Below are 24,419 nucleotides of genomic sequence, written 5' to 3' on the forward strand. Positions count from 1 at the left end.
AGACTAAAAGGGCAGCTGCATGGTGTGATAGAGGTAATCATAGTGTGCTTTCAAGGTTACAAAAGAAATACATATTTAGTACTTTCAAGTGCAAAAAAGAGTTAATGTTGGAGGAGCTTCTTACAGAGGGCTATCAGTTTGAACCTCAAAGCAACACTGTGGTTGGAATAATCTCATTATTACCCCCATTTTACATAGCAGAATTTGTGGCTCCAAGAGTTTCAGGTCCAAGTCATGGGACTAGCACATGATGGATAGACCTGGAATCCAGTTGTTCCTAATTTAAGTCCTGTTCCTTGCCCCTCTACGACACTCCCTCTGTTCTGTGTGTCTTAAGTCATCACTGACTAGATTTACTTCCTACTCTTGTGCTTACTCTTGTGAATTCTAAGAATTTGGAATTCTATCCATACCACATTTTAATTCTAAGAATTAAATTTAATTTTAATTCTAGAATTAAAATTAAAAATTTTACTGATTTTTCTTTTGGGAAATGATAACTAGCTTAGACTCCTTAGGGGATAAATTCATTCTGACTGGCAGATACCCTGTATTTTAAAAAGCTTTAAGAAAATCAGCCTTTCCAAAACAAAAAGGAGGCCTATTACAGATTTTTTTTTTAAATTTGAGACAGACAAAGAGAGCGTGAATGGGGGGAGGGGCAGAGGAAGAGGGAGAGAGAAACCTCAAGCAGACTCCCTGCTGACCTCAGAGCCCTATGCAGGGCTTCATCCCAGGACCCCAAGATCATGACCTGAACCAAAATCAGTAGTTGGACACTCAACTGATGGTGCCACCGAGGCACCCCAACCTATTAAAGATTTTTAAGGGAGTTCTTTTAATATACATAGGGATAATTTGTTGTAAGAATTAATTACAGTTGTTTGTATATAAGTATGTGTTTCTAAAAGACTTGAATTACTTCAAAACTACTGGATTACAAATATTATTTATTAAAATTTGGTTTACATTTTCTTAAAGTTTTTTTAAAACAGCCTCTCTAATTCAAAATTCAGATTTAGACTTGTTATGTATTGTTCTCCTGCATAAATTATAGAATGTGCTGTCTTCTCAGTATATAAGTTATAAAATGTTCTGTTTTCTCATTTAAACTCTTATAATTATGAATGGTACTTTCTCTTTAATTTGGTTAAACTCTTCTCTTGGAAAAGAGGATTTAGTGGTTTGATTATTATCAATGATAATACCAGTGCCAACATATACTGAGCTCTTATTCTGTGTCAGGCACCATACATTTAGCAATATCTTATTCCTTCCAACAACCCTGTTATCATCCATAAAGCTGAAGAGACTTAATATAATTCACTCAGTGTATTTACCTAGTAAATGAGAAAGCTAGGATTCTAATGTTGGTAGACTGACTTGAGAGTCAATATTTGGAAACTAGATAACTTCTCTAGATCAGGAAGAAAAGGCCTAGAAGACATTAGAGGACTTGACTTTTAATGGAAGGGGCTCAGATTATTCCTGACCTGTGTGAAAGGTCACACCTGTGTGAAAATGTGGTATGGATAGGGGATGGGTTACAACAGAAGGAACAACTCTGCAGCATTCGTGTGTGCTATAACTTTTACATTTAATCGTCACACATCAACCTTGTGAAGTAGCTGTTATTTCCTTACTGAAAAGAAAAGAGCAGGTGAGTCTCCATTTATAATCATTAATTGCCTACCCCATCATTTTGAAAACATCGTACTCTCTTGCTCTCCATGTTATTTTCTCTTTTCCTTTTTCTCTGCTTGCTTCACTGCCATTTCTCCCACTCTTCCCTTAAGTGTTCCCCAGGGTTCAATCCTTGTACATTTTTCTGTCATCCCATGTGCTCTTTCCCTTGTGACCTCATACCTGATGTGATTTTCATTGCCAATGACTCCTCCATGTTTCTGCAGTGCTGGTAGAGCCTACTGGATACCTCCACCCAGCAGGTGTCCATAAGTACTTCAGACACAGGATTCACCCAATCATCTCCTTCCAGATCCGTTCCTCTTTATGGTCTGTCCTGGATCCTGACTTCTCTATCTCCACCACCAGCCATGCCAGAATCTAGGAGTAATCCTGGAACTCTTACATCCATATCAGTCACCAAGTCTAGATTTTACTTTCATATCTGCCTGTCTTGATCATCATCAGTGCAGCCCTCTAAATTCAGGTTTCCATAACTTCTGTATTATAGTGCTACCCAACCTGACTGCCCACCAGAATCACCAGAGGAACTTTGAGATCACAGTCCAGGGCCCTGTCCACAGAGATTTTGATTTAGTAGATCTGGGGTGGGGCCCAACAATCTTCACTTTTAACAAGCAGACGGTTCTTATGTGGGTGGCCCAGCAACATAGAGATGTTTGAGAACCACTGATCCAACTGGTTTCCCCACCTTGTGATGTCTCCTATTCCCCTTTAGTCCATCTCCCATTGCTTCTGCTATTATCTTTCAAAAGCTAAATATGATCCCCTATTTTTAAGCAATTAAGCATCTCCCTGTTATCTACCAGACAGATTCCTCTTCAGCAAAGTTTGTAAGACTCTCCCAGGTCTGCTCTACCCATAAGGCTCCAGTCATCTTCCTTTGTAAATATCCTCTACCTTAGGCCTGCTTAGTTTCCAGAATAAGTGTGTTATTTCCTGCTTTGGCTCTCTCTTCAACAGATAATTCAAATGTCTGTTTTTGAAGTCCATCGTGTCCCCTCTCACCTGCCCTTCCATTATTCTTAAGACTGGTCCCTTCTTCTTCTTCTTCTTTTTTTTAAAGATTTTATTTATTTATTTGACAGACAGAGATCTCAAGTAGGCAGAGAGGCAGGCAGAGAGAGGGGGGGAAGCAGGCTCCCTGCTGAGCAGAGAGCCTGATGCGGGGCTCGATCCCAGGACCCTGAGATCATGACCTGAGCCCAAGGCAGAGGTTTTAACCCACTGAGCCACCCAGGTGCCCCTGATCCCTTGTTCTTAAGACTTACACTTACCGGGGCGCCTGGGTGGCTCAGTGGTTTAAGCCTCTGCCTTCGGCTCAGGTCATGATCTCAGGGTCCTGGGATCGAGCCCCGCATCGGGCTCTCGGCTCAGTGAGGAGCCTGTTTCTCCCTCTCTCTCTGCCTGCCTCTCTGACTACTTGTGACTTCTCTCTCTCTGTCAAGTAAATAAATAAAATATTAAAAAAAAAAGACTTACACTTACCATCCTGCAAAGCAGTAGATTTTCTATGTCTGTCAAAACCTATGAGTTTTGAGAGGTCAAGAAGCAAATAACCAGCCCCACATCACATAGCTCTGTCAGATGCAGCACCTAAGGAAGTGTATCTCTCGTCCTTCTTTCTACTAAGGGAACTTTTGTAGGTCTCTCTTTTTTTCTTTCCCTTGAAGAAACATGATTGGTAGTCATAGTTCTATCTTAAAATATCACTTATACCCATGACTGATAAAGAAATTGATGGAAATTATCTCCCTTCAAATTAAAGACTGAGTGGTACTGGAATAGCTGGTGGGATGCATGAGGCTCTTGACTTCTCTGAATCTCACTGTTAAGATAAAGAGATCATTTCTAAATCTAAATCTAAAATTCTGCAGCCCCAGGTTAGGTAAAGGTTTACATGTAATGGCTTCAAATTGTTAAGCTCAAAATAATGGCAAAATCACTAACACATGAAGGCATAAACATGCTAATAAACTTATTAATAATTATAAAATATAGGACAATTTGACAAATAAATCAACTAGAGTCAGTTTATATTTGTGCCACATATTGTTCCCTTCTCCGTCCACCCAAAGCTTTGCAAATAGAGAATTCGTAAGAATGTTATATAAAACCTATTTGCATCTTGGTATTTCTTGATGACAGAGTTTGACTTCAGTAGTGGTAGGAAGAATAGCGTTTCAATTGAATTGTTTTCTCTCTCTTTTTTCCCCCTAATAAATTCGTTCCCCTAATAAATGGAATCCTATTCATAAATGCATAGAGGGCACTTGGGTGGCTCAGTCGATTAAACATCTGCCTTCGGCTCAGGTCATGATCCCAGTGTCTTGGGATCTAATCCCACAACGTCAGGCCCCCTGCTCCGCAGAGAATCTTTCTCCCTCTGCCCCTCCCCACCACTTGTGCGTACTCTCTTGCTCTCTCAAAAATAAGTAAGTAAAAAATCTTTTAAAAATAACTGTAGAATTTGGATAGTGACAGTATACTGGAAATATGTCTTCTTTTTACTCTAATGTGCATAATCTATATTTGGATTCAGTTTAACTGAAATGAATAGAAAATTTACCCTTGAAATATGTTATTTGAAATAAATAAACAGACAAAACTCATAGAAAAAGAGATCAGATTTGTCCTTACTAGATGTGAAAGGGAGAGGATAGTGTTGGAGGAAGGGGGTCAAAAGGTACAAAGGTCCAGTTATGAATTAAAGAAGCGCTAGGAATGTACTGTACAACATGATGACTAGAGCACTGCCGGATGGCACACAGGAAGGTTGTTGAGAGTAAATCCTAAGAGTTCTCATTACAAGGAAAACATTTTTTTCTGCATTTTTTTTCTTCTTTCTTTTCTTTCTCTTGTAACTACATTAGAAGATAGATGTTAGCTGAATCTATCATGGTCATCATTCACAATACGTGTAAATCAGACCATCATGCTGCATGCCTTACACTCACACAGTAAAGTTTGTCAATTACGTCTCAATAAAACTGGGGAGAGGGAATCTAAGCAAATTCATCTTTCTTGAAGAAAGGCAACATATAAAAATATGTTACTGAAACATTTGAGTTCATGAAAGGCTGGATAATTCATTATTTTAAGGTTATATAAAATACCTAAAACTTCAGTACTCATGGTATTCCTTTACTGTTCTAATTTCTCTTTTCTTTCTTTTCTTTTCTTTTTTTTTTTTTTTTGGTTCAAGACTTGTGGTGTATCTGTTATTAATGGTAAATTTTCATATCATTGTATGGCACTACAGTGACTCACTCAGTCCTTTTAAGTGGAAAAGGGAACAAGTAAAAAGAAGCATGGATATTTGAATTTTGTCAGAAGTACTAAAGAAAAAATTGTGCAAATTTAGAAAGACACACATAACAGCAAAGACATGGAGAAATATCACGCGAATATTATTGTAGGATGGGGTTGTGATGCTGTGGTTCAGGTAGCTGACAGTTACTGAAGTGTTCATAGTGTTCACTGGAGGTGGAATTTTTAAGAGCCTTCTGACCCTGGTGAACTGGAAGGGCTAATCTGAGAAAGAGATGGTGTGAACCATGCCTTTTATCGGCTGAAGATAGGGTTTTGTTAAGTGGCTGCTGACTGAATGCATGACTTGGGCTGTTGGGTAAAGAAATGGGAGCTTTGCTTTTTTTCCCTGGAGAAAGCAATGAAGTGAACACACTGTGCCTCTACCCCTAAATACTGGACTGAAGTGCTGGTGACAGCATGTTCAAGTTGTATGCCAGCATAAAGGAGGATCTGGGAAGAGCTGTAGGAAATGTTGCTGCACGAAGAAACCTGGAATATCAATAAATGTACTGTTAGATTTTATTTGAAGGGATAGAGAATAAAGGACTAATATGAAAAAAATTACTCACTCATGATTTATTCATCAAATACATGTTGTTTAGGCACCCCGCTAAGCCTTGCAGTACATGAACAAGAGACCCAGCCCCTGCCTTCAGGGAGATTACATGTAATTTCAAGTACGTAATGTGTGATGAGTGCTGAAGTGGAACAGAAATGTGCAGGAACTTGCGAGCACAATGGGCCCCCTGCCCAATGAAAATTACCCATTTTTTGGATCCAGTTTTCCTCATCTTCAATTCCATTCTTCTTCCTAATTATCATGTTTAAAAGTAATGATTTTCAGAAGTTAAAAAAAAAGTCCTAAAGGATTATCTAGTTTCTTGCTACTTAGAGGGTGGTCCATGGAATATTGACATAGCATCAGTTGGAGCTTCCTAGAAAATGCAGAATCTTCCTAAAAATGGGCTTCACCCCAGACTTACTGAGTCAGAACCTGCATTTTGACTATACCCCCCTCCCCTGTGATTCTTTTTCTCATGCGAGTTGGAGAAACACTAACTCGTTCCCCTTCTCTTGAGCAGGTTTTACAAGTGAAGGGATCTAAGACAGATTGTGCCCTTTAAGCCCTATGTGCAGTAGCAGAGCTGATAGTAAAACTCAGGCCATCTGTTTACTGATAGAGTCTAGAATGCCTTTTCTAATATCTCTGTTATTTCTTATCTACTTCCCTCTACCTTTTTATTCTTCTATTGGCCTCTGTTATTGTTTCACATTGTCAGTCAGATCTTCAGCTTCTTACTCATGTCTCTTCCTCTCATTGTCTTTCTTAGTTCTCTCTCTAAACTTCACTGTTGAAGGAGAGAATGGCATGGGTTAACCACACTATACATCAAAAAGAATGAGCATTTTTATTTATTCTTGATTTGGGGAAAATTTTTGAACCTGTTTCTCTCAATTTTTTTCTACTTGTTGTTCAGAACTTACTTTGAAGTCAGCAGGAATCCTGTGTGTGATTAAGAGTGATAGGATTGGGGCGCCTGGGTGGGCAGCTCAGTGGGTTGAGCAGCCAACTCTTGATTTTGGCTCAGGTCATGATCTCAGCGTCCTGGAATCGAGCCCCACGTTGCTCTGTGCTCAGCGGGGCATCTGCTTGAAGATTCTCTCTCTGCCCTCTGCCTCTTCCTCCACTCATGCACGTGCTCTCTCCTTTCTCTCTATAATAAATAAATTTTTAAAAAAGATTTTATTTATTGGGGCGCCTGGGTGGCTCAGTGGGTTAAAGCCTCTGCCTTCGGCTCAGGTCATGATCCCAGAGTCCTGGGATCGAGCCCCGCATCGGGCTCTGTGCTCAGCAGGGAGCCTGCTTCCTCCTCTCTCTCTCTCTGCTTGCCTCTCTGCCTACTTGTGATCTCTGTCTGTCAAATAAATAAAATCTTAAAAAAAAAAGATTTTATTTATTTATATGACAAAGAGAGACAAAGTGAGAGAGGGAACACAAGCAGGGGGAGTGGAAGAGGGAGAAGCAGGCTTCCCGCCGAGCAGGGAGGCCGATGGGGTGCTCGATCCCAGGACCCTGGGATCATGACCTGAGCCAAAGGCAGACGTTTAATGACTAAGCCACCCAGTTGCCCCTTAATAAATCTTTTCTTTTCTTTTTTTTTTCCATTTTATTTATTTTTTCAGCGTAACAGTATTCATTGTTTTTGCACAACACCCAGTGCTCCATGCAAAACGTGCCCTCCACCTGTTCCCCCAGCCTCCCACCCCTGACCCTTCAAAACCCTCAGGTTGTTTTTCAGAGTCCATAGTCTCTTATGGTTCGCCTCCCCTTCCAAATTTTTTTTTTTTAATAAACATATAATGTATTTTTATCTCCAGGGGTACAGGTCTGTGAATCGCCAGGTTTACACACTTCACAGCACTCACGATAGCACTCCCCCTCTCCCAATCCCACCTCCCCCCAGCAACCCCCAGTTTGTTTTGTGAGATTAAGAGTCATTGATGGTTTGTCTCCCTCCCAATCCCATCTTGTTTCATTTATTCTTCTCCTATCCCCCTAACCCCCCATGTTGCTTCTCCATGTCCTCATATCAGGGAGATCATATGATAGTTGTCTTTCTCCGATTGACTTATTTCACTAAGCATGATACGCTCTAGTTCCATCCACGTCGTCGCAAATGGCAAGATTTCATTTCTTTTGATGGCTGCATAGTATTCCATTGTGTATATATACCACATCTTCTTGATCCATTCATCTGTTGATGGACATCTAGGTTCTTTTCATAGTTTGGCTATTGTAGACATTGCTGTTATAAACATTCGGGTACACGTGCCCCTTTGGATCACTATGTTTGTATCTTTAGGGTAAATACCCAGTAGTGCAATTGCTGGGTCATAGGGTAGTTCTATTTTCAACATTTTGAGGAACCTCCATGCTGTTTTCCAGAGTGGTTGCACCAGCTTGCATGTGGAGAATAAATCTTTTCTTTTAAAAGAAGTGTGATCTAATCCGTAATATTAGAAATTAGAATCTCCTTACTGTTAAATTTATATTCCTTTCTTTGTCACATGGGATATTCCTATAGCAGATTCCTTTGCTCTTTGTATCAAAGAGCGTGGAAAAAACAGTGTCTACCCTCTAGTTTCTGGATAGGAATAGGAAGCCACAGCTACTCCTTCTCTAGTTCCTGAAGTAAGTAAAGTTAGGCGTTTGTCTTAAGTATTTTTCCTATAGAAAATAAATATGTAAGTAGATAAATACTCCATGTTTTAAGGGAGGCTTTGTCATAGAGAGATACATAGCGGGATAATATGATAATGAAGAAAAACAATCAGTAGTAAGACCATAGTGATACAATGCTTTCAATAGAAGTCAGCCACTTATCTTTTAAGCCACACCCTCTCATAAGAGGATTATCCTCTCTTGTCTTGTGTTTTCATTTATTTTTAATTCTGGAATATGTTTTGATTGGAGTAACAGAACCATAATTTCCATGAATATAGATAGATAGCCTCTCCTGTAAACTCTGAAAGAAAATTAGCTTTTGTTTTTCTTTTTTGTAAAGATTTTATTTATTTTTTTGATAGAGATCACAAGTAGATAGAGAGGCAGGCAGAGAGAGAGAGAGAGGGAAGCAGGCTCCCTGCCGAGCAGAGAGCCCAATGCGGGACTCGATCCCAGGACCCTGAGATCATGACCTGAGCCGAAGGCAGCGGCTTAACCCACTGAGCCACCCAGGCACCCAGCTTTTGTTTTTCTTGTTTTCATATGTGTTCTTCTTTCAAGTCACTAGTGCATCTTTCTAACAACTTTTATTTCATAGAAACCATAGTTATGTCACTTCTTGTTTCCTTTCACATTGTTCCATTTGTTTCTTTCCCTTTATTTTATTTTCTATCAGTAGTATGTAGAAACAGACTAATTTTAAGTAAGATATTTGAAACCTGATTATCTAATCCAGAGCTATTTTGCATATATAGTTTTAGTAAAGCTAACAGTTTAGATGCTGCGACATTGTAATGAGCAATTAAGTTTAATTCATTTAGGCTAGCTAGGTCTTAGGAACTAACTGAAAGGTAGGATTTTTTGTTGTTGCTGTTTTAAAAATGTATTCTTTTCCTCAGCATAGAACATAGAAATGTTTTTGTATTACTAAGCATAAACTAGATATTAGATTCACAACCTATAAAATGCTGTTTAGGTTTTAGAAATATAAATTTTAGTATCTTTTTATAATGTATTAGAAAATAAATTTTTGTTAGCCATATATTTCATTACCACTCTTTTCTTAGAAATGTTATTTGTGGCAGAACTCTAATTATAAAATTGATTCAGGATTGCATATTTGAATATTAGGGACAGTTGACTCATTTTAAATGAAATATTTACACATACTTGATGTAAATGCTTATAGCTTTAAAGAAAAGCACATAAGTTGGTTATATTCATAGCAAAATAGGCTCATGTTGTCAAAGAAAAAGGAAAATGTCTTGAATATGGTGATTTCCTTGTAAAGAAATCATAGAACTCTAATCCCCCTAATTTTTTCCCCCAAATATAACTCTGCTCTTGTCCTCAGTATCCAAAAATATTCCAGGGAATGGCTTCCATTGCTCTACCTCTTCAGTTTTCTATTCTTTTCCTGCTTTTGGCAAGGAGGACACAGCTTCCAAATTGTACTGATACATTTCACGTGTTTAATATGAAAGACAAGTTTCTCCTTAAAATATTTATTTTCTGTCTATGAAGTCTTTCATAGACTTTGATAGATCAACTTTTCATGCCCAGCTTGCCCTATATTTCTAGCAGGTCTTATTTCTGGGCTTTGTTTTCTAGGTCTCTATAAAACTTAATGTGTGCTATATGTAGTAAAACATTATTTTCAAAAGCTACTCACAAGAATTGGTCTCACTTCTTTAGTTTTTTTTTTTCCCCATTTTATTTATTTTTTCAGCGTAACAGTATTCATTCTTTTTGCACAACACCCAGTGCTCCATGCAAAACGTGCCCTCCCCATTACCCACCACCTGTTCCCCCAACCTCCCACCCCTGACCCTTCAAAACCCTCAGGTTGCCCCAACCTCCCACCCCTGACCCTTCAAAACCCTCAGGTTGTTTTATAGAACTACCCTATGACCCAGCAATTGCACTACTGGGTATTTACCCTAAAGATACAAACATAGTGATCCGAAGGGGCACGTGTACCCGAATGTTTATAGCAGCAATGTCTACAATAGCCAGACTATGGAAAGAACTTCTTTAGTTTTAATGCCATTTATTTTTGTTGTGACTCAAGAAAAACTGACCCGCATTTGGTCAAATTAGGAAAAAAAACTAAGTTGAAATATTATAATTCCTAACAAGTTCATTCCAAACAAATTTATTGTTTAATGAATTTAATGTTATTTTGTTCTCTAGATAAACGTGTGGAGAATTGGCCTCTGATGCAGTCTCCATTGCCTACACTTTGTATAAGTACTCTTTATCTCCTGTTCGTGTGGCTGGGTCCAAAATGGATGAAGGACCGCGAACCTTTCCAGATGCGCTTAGTGCTCATTATTTATAATTTTGGAATGGTTTTGCTTAACTTTTTTATCTTCAGAGAGGTAGGTTTACTAAAATCACCTTATTGTTCCTCAGGGTTATTGAAAAGAAATTAGAATATGTAAAGCCATCATTGTATATTGTATCCCAAGATAACTGTTGGCTACTCTGAAAGTAAATTTCACTTTATTAAAATTTTTCATGTTTAGATAACAAAAATATGAAGCATATGGAAAGTATAGGACAGTTGTTTAAAATGCAGTGTTGAAGCAGACACACTAGATTCCAAAATAACCATTATTAACTGACAGTAGAAGTTATTTAACTTTTCTGAGACTTATTTTCCCCCATCTGTAAACTGGGGATAAATACCTGCCTTCTAGATCAGAGATAAGTGATTTTTTTTTAATAGTGTTTGGCACATAAATAGTTGTAGCTCTTTTTCATAATTCTTATTCAACAGTTTCAGCTTTGGTAACTGATCACAATTTGCAGATATAAAATACTGATTTTGAGTTAAATCCTACTACATAATGTCATTGTATTTTAACAAAAATGGTTAACTATAATACACTGTTGCTGCTAATCATCTTGTTCTTTTCTGGACTCCAGCAAATTCTCTGTGACATTCTGAAAAGAAATCCTAAAGGTTAGATTGACATAGACATTTTTTAAGTTGTAAGAGTGGAAGGAATTTGTTTCCCAAGTAGAAGGAATTTGTTTCCCAAGAGATTCCTCATTAAAATTCTGTATGAACCCAGAGAACTGGATGGTGGTGCTAGGAAGATAAACACTACTCTCCTTTAAAGAAATCTGTAACTGACAACTTAGTCTATAGAATCCCAACTTCATAAAAACTTTAATTTATTTGGATACTTTGATCTTGTTTGTTAGATGCAAACCACTCTGGATCAAGAATAGAAATCAATGCAAGTGTTAGATCTGAGTCATGGTTAATCAAAACTTCTCTTAATATTATGAAGTAGATAAGAGTTGAAGTCTCGGTCCAAGAGTTACATGTGATTTTTAATTTGGAATAAATTGACACAGAGCAAATTTTAGACACTCCAACACATTAAATGTTCAATGCATTTCAATTTTTTTAGACAAGATTGCTCTTTAAAATAATTTGAAAGGTTGGATATTATATTTAGTGTTTTAAATTCCATATCTACTAAAACTTTATTTTAAATATTATTCCCCCTTTTTCCAGTTATTCATGGGATCATATAATGCAGGATACAGCTATATTTGCCAGAGTGTGGATTATTCTGATAATGTTAATGAAGTTAGGGTAAGTACATTCAAGATACCGTTAATTAGTAGAAGTGGGTTTAATTTTATAATCCCCAGTCTGAAAAACATGCTTCTGTAAAATGGTGTAAAGTGTATAAGATTGTGTTAAGTCAGGAAAGCTATGCTTTTCTTTAAAAGTACATAATTGAAAATGTTTTCATAGCTATAGTGTCCTGTATGATTGTGTGAGAGTGAGTATGTGTTGGATTACTAGAATGCATGTTTACTGTAAAGACGATATTTTTGATTTTTGTGTTTTGGGTCAAGAATAGAAACTCATAAAGAGAGTCTAATTTCTTGTTAAGAGTCTGAGGATAAACAAATGTTCTACAAACTATGTAATGTGTAGTAAGTTAAGCATAGCACTCACTATATGTACAGGTATAAACTCAGTTTTTATTATGTTTGCAGAAAAATAAACCAGGTAATATAATGTTGTATTTTACTTTCTAGTCACTCTTGACATACAAAGATTTATAAATAGATTTCAGTTATATACTGTCTTCTTTGTTGTTTGTACATAGAACATATATCATAAAAGTACTTAACATAAAAAATGTTGAGTTTAGGTTACTTTTATGATAGGGTTCTTGTAAAATATTTTAAAACACTTATAGAGGTCACCTCTCACTGGATCCTTGGATCCTTAATCTCAGCATTGTAACATAATCTTTCTGTACCATCTGGTGTCTTAATTAGAGCCCAGGAAAAGAAAAGACTTATTCATGTAAGTAGGATTATATTTATGACCTAGGAAATATTTGTTATGTTTGTGTGTGTGTTTTAATTTACCACTTTAAAGATTTTACTGCCTAATACAAAGTACTGTGATGAGGTATTTACTTTATTGCACATGTTAAAGTGAGAGACAGAAGCTAACAGAGGCCAGTTGCTACACAAACATGCTTGCAAGAATATCTGAGATATAATGTAGGCTAAGCACGACCAACTGAAATACTTTTACAAAGTAAATATCTCCGTTTTTCTGCCATGCTGAAAAACAGCAGTGTGAAGTTGTTTATAACTCTATGTTCAGAAGTTTTGTACTTCATGACATCTAGCTATGTAAGAGACTAAACATTTTCTCTAAATCATTGTCACTTGGGACTTGGGACTCCTTTCCCATTTTTTCCCCATGGATAGATGCCTAGGTTTCACACCCACTTAGGCAAAAATAATTCTGTGCCTTCTACATTTTGTGCAATAAAGACTGCTTAGACTAACTTAACAGTAAATAGAAAACCATACGATAGTGTCACTCTGCTATTTATAAAATGCTTTTCCTTTCTTTTTACAGATAGCTGCTGCTCTGTGGTGGTACTTTGTATCTAAAGGGGTTGAGTATTTGGACACCGTGTTTTTTATCCTGAGGAAGAAAAACAACCAAGTCTCTTTCCTTCATGTATACCATCACTGTACAATGTTTACATTGTGGTGGATTGGAATTAAGTGGGTGGCAGGGGGACAAGGTAAGCATTTTGGGACATATCTGCATACATTAAATTATGTATATATGTTGGGTGGAAAAGTAATGAGAAGCTGGAAATTTGACTTGGTCTTTAACTTGCTTTCATGATTAATTGTTTCTTTGTTAATTTCATTTTTTTCTTTTTTGTTTGTTTATTTGTTTGATGAGAAGTAATTTATTTAAAGCTATATAGTAATCCAGTGGCAAATCTGGAAATGTGTCCTCTAGATACCAGACAGTGTAGAATTTTCTTCCGAAGCAGAATAATCCCAAAAAAGATCATTAGGATCACTAAATAAGTATGGTCACAATTAATTCTGTCTGATTATTGCATAGCTGCAACAAGAATGTGCATTTAACAAAGATTTTTCTATCGTTTTGCCTAAAATTTTATAAGAAATCTGACTAAATTTTTTAAAATTTTATTTTTTTCTAGCTTTTTAAAAAAATTTATTTTTTAAATTTCCTTTCAGTGTACCAGAATTCATTGTTTATGCAACACACCCAGTGCTCCTTGTAATACATGCCCTCTATAATACCCACCACCAGGTTCACCCAGCCTCCCATCCTCCTCCCCTCCAAAACCCTCAGATTGTTTCTCAGAGTCCACAGTCTCTCATGGTTCGTCTCCCCCTCCAGTTTTCCCCAGCTCACTTCTCCTCTCCATTTCTCATGTCCTCCATATTATTCCTAATGCTCCACAAATAAGCGAAACCATGTAATAATTGACTCTCTTTGCTTGACTTATTTCTCTCAGCATAATCTCTTCCAGTCCTGTCATGTTGATACAAAAGTTGGGTATTCATTCTTTCTGATGAAGGCAGAATACTCCATAGTATATATGGGCCACATCTTCCTTATCTATTTGTCCGTTGAAGGGCATCTTGGTTCTTTCCACAGTTTGGTGACTGTGCCTATTGCTGCTATGAACATTGGGGTTAATTTCATTTTAAAGAAATATGAAGAAGAAAAAAATTTGAAGAAAGTAAAGTTTTGGCTTTTAATCTGTGGGTACTTAAATACCAAAAGATTTTCCTCAGAGATAAGCATAAACTAAGCTTAAATGTAGCAATTAATATTTTGATGGGGAGCAGTTATAGTAGTTTTGAGTCAAAGGATACTGAGCTAGGGGCACCTGGGTGACTCAGTCTGCTAAGCATCTGACTCTTGGTCTTAGCTCAGGTCTTGATCTTAGGGTCATGATTTCAGGTCCCGCATTGGATTCCAAACTGGGTGTGGAGCCTACTTAAAAAAAAAGAGAGAGAAAGAGTGACAAAGGATACTAAACTTTAACTCTCAGTTTGAAGCCTCCATCACCAGTCCAAGCCCAGAGCCCACTCTTGCTCTAAAATGGGCCTTAAATGAACCTATTGGTTCTTACTCAAAGGAAACTGTAAATAGCTTTGTGAAAGAGTATCTGAATTCACAGTTTGGTCAAGATAAGTCTGCAGCTTTTCAGATTCCTGAATTGAAGATGATTTATGCATTGAGCTAGAAAGAGACTATTTTTCTATTGTGGACCCAGGGTACAGGTCATTATAGTATAGTAGTACAGTTTACCTTCTACTTTCATTTAAAACTGTTTAGAAACCTAAGAAATAAATAATATTTTGTTGTTGATATGTTTATGTTGATATATGTATGTTGATACGTTGGTATGCCCTCTGAAGGCAATAATGAGGCTTTAAAAATCCATTTTTTTAAAAGGTCCTTTTTACTTTATTACTATTTTTGTAAGTAATCTCTATACCCCATGTGAGGCTTGAATTTATGACCCCCCCACCAAGATCAAGAGTCCCATGCTCTTCCAACTGAGCCAGCCCATTGCCCCATTAAATATCTATTTAAACAATTATATGTACCATGATTTTTTTTCCCCAAGAATAATAGCATGAAAAATAATATAGACAATAGTTCTGTATTATGGCATACTTAAATCACTGGGGTACTCCATTTGGAAACTTGCTGCTGTGAAAGTTCTTTTCATTTGAAGAACACTCATTTTTAGTTATATCCTAAAAGCCTGAGTCTAAACTGTAAAAATACCTAACTTGATCTGAGGAGAAGTCTTTTCCATTATTCCTACTTTACAATTTTTATCCCTAGTCTGTACTCAAGATTAAAAGTTAGAAAATAATATGGATTCATTTATTTTATGTCCAGATGGTTTATTGACTACTAAATGTTTCTGTATCTTCTAACTCTGTTTTTCTGAAGCATTTTTTGGAGCACAGCTGAATTCCTTCATCCACGTGATAATGTACTCATACTATGGGCTAACTGCATTTGGCCCATGGATTCAGAAGTATCTTTGGTGGAAAAGATACTTGACCATGTTGCAGCTGGTGAGTTAAATGCTTCTAAAGTTTCTTCTGGTCAAACACTGAATATATTTGAATTTGCTGATTTTAAAGGGCTAAGTCATCCTTGACACTTTTCTGTTACAAAGTTGACTTTCTATGTGCTCCAGCTGTGGAAGTTGAGGCTTCTTGGCTCTGAGCTTCTTGTTCATAGACCTAGTTGTCACTGCCATTAATTTTTTTTTAATGTTCTTAAAAGACTAAACACAATTCTTGTCTAAGAGAAATGTTGTTTAAAAATATCTGTGAAATGGATGAGTCAAGGTCTAAGTACACCATAACGTACATAGACTCATATATGACCAAAAAAAAATAAGTTCTCTCTCAGCTGATTTTTCAAGACTTAAAATGTTATTATAACCTCTCTTTATCCTGCTTTTGCTTGAATTTTGTTTTCTATTCTATTTCAGTCCCTGTTGACAGATCCCATACTTTCAGGATATAAAAGTTGAAGAGAAGCCAGACAACCGAGGAAGGGGTGGGTGGGGTAAAGGAAAGGAACAGAGACAAGAGAACTCCTCTTAATTCTCTAACACATAGTCCTTAGAGAACAGAGCTAGAATTTTTAAATGCTAACCTTTAGAACAGATAATTTTCAGCACATAACTCCTAGTGGGACTTCTTATAGCATCTGGGTACCTCAGTGAAATATTCAAGCAAGGTACTGGCCCACTCATCAAACTGGAAATCCTAAACCAACCTGGTAGCTATTCTTCAAGCCTTGGAATTTATTATAATTTGCTGTAATCATAGCATGTGCACAATTTATCAGTGGAATCACATTTGAAAACATTATTCATCTCTGCTTTAAGTTGCTAAACACCTGGCTGGCCAAACAGGAAACACAACTTTTGGGGAATGCTGGGTGGGAAAGATTCATTTGGAACTAAAATGCTACAGGAAGCTTCCTCCAGTTTTTGTGTAAGCTGTTTATATAGTTTGTGTAATTAATTTCTCTCAGTAATTAGAAAATGGGCACAAGAAAATGAAGAGATGACAGAAGTCATCTGAACTCTTTGTATCTACTTTGTTGGAGGCCTCACTTGAGTCTCCTTGAGTGAGGCCATACTTAGTCACACCTATATACATAATCCTTTTGGTGATTTAGGTTCTAAGAACCATTGTGAAAGCAAAAGTTCTTAAAATCTGGATTTTGCCATGGAGAATTTAAAGTTTTTTAGTCTGATCTAAATTTGGGGCTTACATAGAATAAATTATTTTAATAATATTTAATATAATAGTTAATATGGATAATGCTATACTTCAAAGAGAAAGCGCAGTTGCCCATTCCAGATAGGATGTTAGTTTCATGAAGAGTAGAATATTTCCAAGCCAGAAGTTCTCACAGCGGTTAATCATGTAACTTACTCTTGTAAAAAGTTACCCTTGTTTAACACCGTGGAATTCATAATTCCTGTATTGAGAACCACTCATTTATTGATATATTAAAATTTCAACTGATTTGCCTTATCTGAACTACAAAGCATCTTAATTTTGGTTTTTCTTCTTTTAAAAAACTTTTAAAGTGGACAGTGAGTCTTTCTGCACTTATTCTCAAATATCTACTAAATTTTACCAAAAATCTTAATTTGTAGATAGCATTAATTCATTTAGAGAGGGAGAAAGAGTGAATACCTGGGGCCAGGGGTGTGGGTGGGAGGGAGAAGGAGAGAATCTCAGGCAGACTCTGGGCTGAGCATGGAAATGGGGCTCAGTCCCATGAGCCATGAGATCATGGTCTGAGCTGAAATCAAGAGACGCTTAACCGACTGAGCCTCCCAGGTGCCACAAAGATAGTGTTAACTCAAATAGTTTTACCTGTGTGCTATTTTGTAAGAAATAAATAATGAATCCTTTTGATAGGCTCATTTTTAAAAGCATATGTACCATTCTGCTGATAGTTTTGTGGAAAGAAGTCAGTCTAAAATGTGGGAGGAAAGCAAATAATAAAAAGAGTATATGGTACTATTAGTTTATTCTCTTAGGCGACTGATATTCCCTCTTACTAATAACATCATTTAACATTATCCAACAAATACTCTATGAATCCAGACCCTGTGCCAAGGACTCCTCAGGGAACAGCACAGAATCATACCCTCTGAAGTTATATACTCTTGGAAAGATGGACAATCAAGAAGTTCAGATGTCCAGATAGTTTTGTTCTCAGGAAAAAAGCCCACACCAAATAGAAGCCCACATTAATGGGATTGAGAGGGCCAGGTGGATCGAGTTGCTTCGTCCTAGCAGGCAGGAAGCCTTTGCTGAGGGAATGACATCTGAGCTGCCACCTGATGGATGAGAGGAGGCTGGAGTCCATTGAACTTTGCACTGTGTGGCAAGATTCAGGCCTATCTTAGCTGGATAGAAGATTCTGATTTGTTGAAAGTTACTTACTATTCCTACACTGTTGTTTTGTTTTTCAGGTTCAGTTCCATGTGACCATTGGCCACACAGCGCTGTCTCTTTACACGGATTGTCCCTTCCCCAAATGGATGCACTGGGCCCTCATTGCTTACGCGATCAGCTTCATATTTCTCTTTCTTAACTTCTATGTTCGGACATACAAAGAGCCTAAGAAAGCAAAAACTGGAAAAACAGCTGTGAATGGTATTTCAGCAAATGGTGTGAGCAAATCAGAGAAACAACTAGTGATAGAAAATGGAAAAAAGCTGAAAAACGGAAAAGCAAAAGGAGAGTAAATTGAACTGGGCCTTAACTGTTGTTGACAGTGAGGAAGCTCCCATTTCATATGAAATTTCAGGGAAAACAGAAGCAAATGAGGGTTTGGGGTGGGGAGAAAAAGGCAAATGTGCTCTATGTCTTAGTAATCTTTAGATAGAGTAAAGTGTTAAATGCAATGCCCGGATGTTTTATTTATGAAGTTTTATTTTAAACATTTTTTTTATTAGCCTTGATGTTGTCCAGACCAAAGCAATGATTATGTGACTTTGGAGGCTCTCCCTCTGTTCACATCCATTTGTCTAATGCATGAGATTTTTTCATGGATCTTATATACAGTCATTCTTCAGTCTGATGATCACAGAAACACAGTATGATTTTTTTGGCTAAATTACTATTACCTACTGATTACAATCAGTTACGTTACATTTTCTGGTCCAAAGCTGAAACTGTAGATACTTTAAAATTTGCACATTTGAATTCATTTGCTGACTGGAATGGTCAAATCTCTCCACCTCTAGTCTGAATATACCCTTTTGGCTGTAATTAAATTTAAAAAAATCTGATGATCTCTGTAGATTCTTAGAGGCTCGATGATGATGGTGTTGGTGAAAATAAGAAAGAATTACAGTAAAATCCTGTCTAGCGACCCAAAGTCACCATGACTTGTGGCACAAATCACTGTAGGAAACAATTTTTGTGATGAAAAGGCAGCCTTTCAGTACTCCTATTGCTATCAGAAATATATTATGAAAATTAAGTTTGTCTGATTAGAACATGAAACAACTCATGTCTTTATTAGTAACATCATAAAAGAGTTACATTTATGTGCTGTTAGAAGAGAGTATGTTGATTTTTATCAGGCTTTCCTTGTTTTGATTTGTGGCTGTTACCGATTTTTCATATGTGGAAATATACCTACCTCTTCTGTTGGAAAGAACATTGAAAATTAAATAAATTTTAATTAAAAAATCAAGGAGTCCTTTAATGTAAATTTTAATATTAACTTTCAAATCCACTAGTATTTTTTTGCTTTTTTTTTTTTACAAATAGCATACACCCAACTTTTCTGTGAAACTATTCTTCTCTTTCAGTGTGTTTAATTTTGAAGTGTTATTTTCCTTATGACAACATTGAGGATCTTATTTATTAACTAGACATGAAGTGTAAACCCATTTTGGTGCAATATTCTTGACTCCTTGGTGCTAAAGATCATTGAATTTAGTGTGTGATTGTTACAAGGTGTTAATTGTTAAGAAGTAAAGTGAATAAAAGTCAGAGTAGTCAGAACCAGAAAATGAAGTTTACTATTTACAAATGAAGTGTTTCATGTAATATAAATGAACAACTGGAAATATACTAGCAAAGAGAACTTGTACATTGTCTTATTGCATAGGTTAAATTGTTGAGAGATGTTGACCAGGGATCATTACAGAAAGAAAACATGTGACCAAAAAAAAAAAAAAAAAGCATGACTATTTCTAAGTATCTCAACATGTCAAAACTGCATGTGCAGGATGTATGCTGTTTATGCAGACAAACTGTTTTAGAATATTTTGTTAACTATAAAATATTTATTGTGCATTAAAATTACACACTTTTCCCCCTGAAGGCATGCAGTCACGAGAAATACAGAATATTTGCAACACTTATAATGGTTTGACCTGAAAGGATTCGACCCCTTTGTCTTTGCTGCTCAGTGTGTAATGACTAGAGATCTGTAAATCTTTGTGAACATTCTGTACTGGTTCCCCAGACCTATTCATTCCCTGCTACCTGATTTCAGCACAATAAATATACAACTGCTGTGGGAAAAATGATTTTTTTTTGTTAATCAGTTTATTACATAAGTCATCTGCTAGATGTTTATTTGATTCAGTTGTTAATATTCAAATATCTTTTCTGCTGCTAATTTCTACTGTAGAAAAGAAGTGTAACTAGAAGATTCCTGGAGAAAAGCTTATTTATTTTTTTTTATGGTGGCATATTTTTACTTTAAAAATTAGTTGCCTTTGGAAGAGCTTTTGGATCCAGACATAAAGCATATAATTTTCTTCTAAACTACTCTTACATTTGACATTTCGAATGTAAGCTTTAACACTTTTTAATGCTATGGGTTTTTCTTGTTCCAAAAATAAGGTGGAGGAGGTATTATGTTCTTACATTAGATTATTCAGCTCTTACTACAGTTTTTTAAGTTCTTTATCTAACATGACTCTAAGCTGTGATATGCAACCTGTTCTGGTAGCTTTCATAATTTCTCAGGCATCACACTGAGTTGCATGCCTCATACCTAAAAATCAGTGGAAGAGGACTGCATCCTTCCTTTTGGTAAAACTTTGTCGCTAACTAAAGAAATGTTTTCTTACACAGAAAATGGAATTTATTAAATATTTTCAATGGCTAGAAATACCTTAGGCATGTACAGTGCATTTTCCAGTAGAATCATCAATGACTGTATCTCTTCTTTTCTCTCTTTTCTGTGTTACCCTTGACTTTGTTTTGCTGATGGATACTGAATGATGACTGGTTTCAGTTTTAGCATTATTAATTTAGTCATTCTTTTTTTCTCTCTTTCTGCATACTTCTGGGTATTCAAAAATATTTCATATGGACTTTTATATTCACATTTTAGAACTTAGAATCTAGTGTTTTGTAGTTTATTAGGAATATTTTAATTTACAGATTTGTTTCAGATATGCAGCTCAGTTATCCTATAAATAATGTGAACATGGAGGTGGAAGTGATTTTTGCTGCCCTGTCCATCTGATAATACAACAATCCAGGCATTACATTCATACTGATGATTGGGACCTTTGTGAGAATGTGACATCATGCTGAACTGTCCTGCTCTCTCAGCTCATGTCTTGTTGTAGCCTAAAGCTCAGCCAGCTGAATGCCTAACACCATCCTTCTCAAGAAAATGATGGCCACAGATTGTGTAGGAGCTCAAGTGGAGTGCTAGGTACAGACCTGGGCGAAGTGAACTTGGGATCCTGCTAGATGGTAGATAGGGCTGCAGGGCTGAGGTGCTGAGCTACACACACAGGAACATAACACCTGCTTCCTGATCCGGTCACCTGCCCCTTCAGTATGCAAGTGATTTTGACAAGTCACCTTGGAAATCAAGTCCTTAAGAGTGTTTTTTAGAATCTGTGCTTAATCTTAGGTATTTAGGCAGATGTCATCTAAACCAGAAAAGCAGTTATGAAGAGGCAGAGAAATATAAACAGATTTCATTGTTTCGAAACACAACAAAATCATAGAAGTATTAGAAGTTGGTTTTCCTAGTTCTCTCCCGAATTTCCTAATTTCCTTCCTAAACTACGGAGGGAAGACACAGCTGTAAATTGAAAGGCATACATTTTTTTTCAAGTTTTAAAAATAGGAGGATGTAACCTGATTCTACATATCTGAAGGGGATTCAGGGGTATAAGTTAAGAATTATAATTGACGTATAGAACCACTCAGATATAGACTGAGATTCTAGAATATTTCGTTAAAAGAGTGTGTGAGTTACGAAGAAGGTGGTCAATAGCTGTCTTTAGATGACGATTAATTAATGGGAATTGTAGGTTTGGAAGGGATGATCTGAGATAAATACATCTTAGTGTTCGCTTAACCGACTGAGCCACCCAGAAGTCCCTAAATTTTTTTCTATCTGTGAAGAAAAAAAGACCTACAACTTAGGTCTCCTTTTCTCTTTGTCTTCTTCATTTTACCAGATGAAGGCATGTTTACATGTCCACATGTGAACAGATTTCCTTCATACTTTCACTCCTTGGAGAGCCGTCCTGTCTTAAATAGAAATTCAACAGAATTTTTTCTCTTTTTTTCACTCTCATAGATGAGGTTCTCCCAGGGCTTGTGTCCTTAAAGTAGTATCTCCTTGGAGAATAAATACATGCTGAAACACACCACTTGATATTTATCTACCTAATTATAATAATCTAATGCAGCTACCAGAAGGTCACATTGTAATTGAACATCTACACAGAGAATATGTCCAAATTAAAAGCCATTTGAAAACTAAATTATCTTGGAAGGTTTAAAGAATACAGCCACTTCTAAAAAGGGTGTGGAAATTATTGGGTATTTCCCAATTTAAATATAAGACTGAGTTGTAAAGAGAATTTGTCAGTCCACATGCATATTCCATATATTCTGTCTCTCCAGGAATCCCTGGATACCTTCTCTGCAATTTAAGAGAAGCTAGTTAGGTTAGTTAGGTTGCTCTTTTTCTCAGTTTTAAAATTTTTCTTTGAATTTGCCTTTGGGAAAGAGGAAAGCGCTCAGTTGAAATTCCTTCCTTGTCATCCCTGATGCATCATATTTAAACTGAGTTTCTCCTCTCTGTGAGGAAGCTATCCTAAGAACCAGTCTTTCAGGAATACTGATTACCTAGCTATTTGGTAATGAGAGGGTGGTAGATTATGTGTCTCGCACAGGAGGTAGCATTATGTTAGTGATACTCACACCTCACCTTTGAAAGTGGCTTGTGTTCTAATTTAGTTATTCTGGGAATCAAATACAATGTTTACATTTTTATAAGTATGTTATATAGTTGGGGTTTATCGGCTGTACATGTACAGTTGGATTTTTTTTAAATTAATTTTTTTAGTTGGATTTTAAATATGCTTTTAGTTCAGTCCTCATAGTGATAATTTAATAAAGATGTTACACGATCACAAAAGAACAAATAGCTACTCTTAAAAGCTGTATTTATTTGCGAACATTTAAGTGTTTTCATTACGCTTGAATTATTACTGTTGGCCCACGTAAACGTGACGTCTGGTCTTTTTTCCAGAAAGAAAAAGATTATGGGAGCCTGTGAGGCAAAAAGAAAAGACAAGAATTTGGGGAACACGTTTCTAATTTATAATTAGAGTAGAGATTTGGAGTTACATACTAGCGTCTACCCTACATATTAACTACTTCAGAAAGCCAGGACTACGTTAGTTTGCTAGATGTTAATTGGTTTTATGAATCCATCTCTATCTCCTCAATACGTCTCCCTTCTTCCCTCTCCCAGTGTTACAGAGTCTAAAGAAATAAAAATTACATTTCTCAGATTCCCTCACAGATTTAGGTCATGTCAACAAGAGGCACTCACGAAATTTTTGGAAGGCATAAGGGAGGTGGATGCCATCCTTCTGTAGTAATGCAATTATATAAATGGGCTCCTTACAGACATAGGTGTTGGCAGCAGCTGAATTATGTGAACCACTGTCTTGACACCACTTTTATAAATCAGGCGGTGGGAATGTGACAGTGATCATGGCAAATATGGTCATACTAATTTAAAGTCAAAGACTAGTGGTGGCCTTCTGACTGACTCCTCCAAGTCACCAATAATCTAATCCTTTGAATTAAAGTACTCTCTGCTTGAAATACCCGAGGGGTATCTATTTCATACAGTGACTCTTATCTAATTAAGTAGTCAGTGCCAGAATTTGATCAGGAAAGAGGCTGCCGAAGATACTATGAAATTGGTTATTGACCTACTTGAGTTTACAGACAGTGATAACTTAATAACCACTGGGAAATGGGATACTATTTTCCACGTAGCAAATACCTGATTTTCACCTGTGACCTTGTAGAATGAAATCATTATTGCCGGGATGCCTGGGTGGCTCAGGTCATAATCCCAGTGTCCAGGGATTGGGTCCTGCACCAGGCTCCTTGCTCAGTGGGGAGCCTGCTGCTCCCTCTGCCTGCAGTTCCCCTGCTTGTCCTCTCTCACTCTCTCTCTGGAAGTAAATAAATAAAATCTTTAAAAAAAGATCATTATTGCAAGCAAAACCTTTGGCCAAACAAGTGACTGCTGCATTGTAGTATTGTAATGGAAATGAGGAATATAGAGATTTGAGTGAGATAGTTGATTCTGATTGCCCTGCAGCGCTTAGAGAAAAAAATTAGCTTGTGTCTTAAATTCTTGGCTGCCCTACTTTGGAGAACAGTGTGGAGATTCCTCAAGAAATTAAAAATAGAGCTTCCCTATGACCCTGCAATTGCACTGCTGGGTATTTACCCCAAAGATACAGATGTAGTGAAA

The 24,419-nt window shown here is 36.8% G+C and overlaps 1 protein-coding gene across 1 annotated transcript in view; it reads left to right on the forward strand.

Moving 5' to 3' along the window:
- The window catches only part of ELOVL4 (ELOVL fatty acid elongase 4), a 32,304-nt gene extending 12,120 nt beyond the window's left edge, over positions 1 to 20,184 (forward strand). Inside the window, exons 2-6 of the mRNA XM_046004187.1 lie at positions 10,436 to 10,623; positions 11,775 to 11,855; positions 13,155 to 13,326; positions 15,543 to 15,670; positions 18,109 to 20,184. Of these exons, the coding sequence (XP_045860143.1) occupies positions 10,436 to 10,623; positions 11,775 to 11,855; positions 13,155 to 13,326; positions 15,543 to 15,670; positions 18,109 to 18,384 (845 nt within the window). The 3' untranslated portion in view covers positions 18,385 to 20,184. The remainder of the gene's footprint in view (positions 1 to 10,435; positions 10,624 to 11,774; positions 11,856 to 13,154; positions 13,327 to 15,542; positions 15,671 to 18,108) is intronic.
- Positions 20,185 to 24,419: the final 4,235 nt, after the last annotated feature.

The sequence above is a fragment of the Meles meles genome, chromosome 5 (assembly GCF_922984935.1).
Source record: "Meles meles chromosome 5, mMelMel3.1 paternal haplotype, whole genome shotgun sequence".
NCBI classification, from domain to species: domain Eukaryota; kingdom Metazoa; phylum Chordata; class Mammalia; order Carnivora; family Mustelidae; genus Meles; species Meles meles.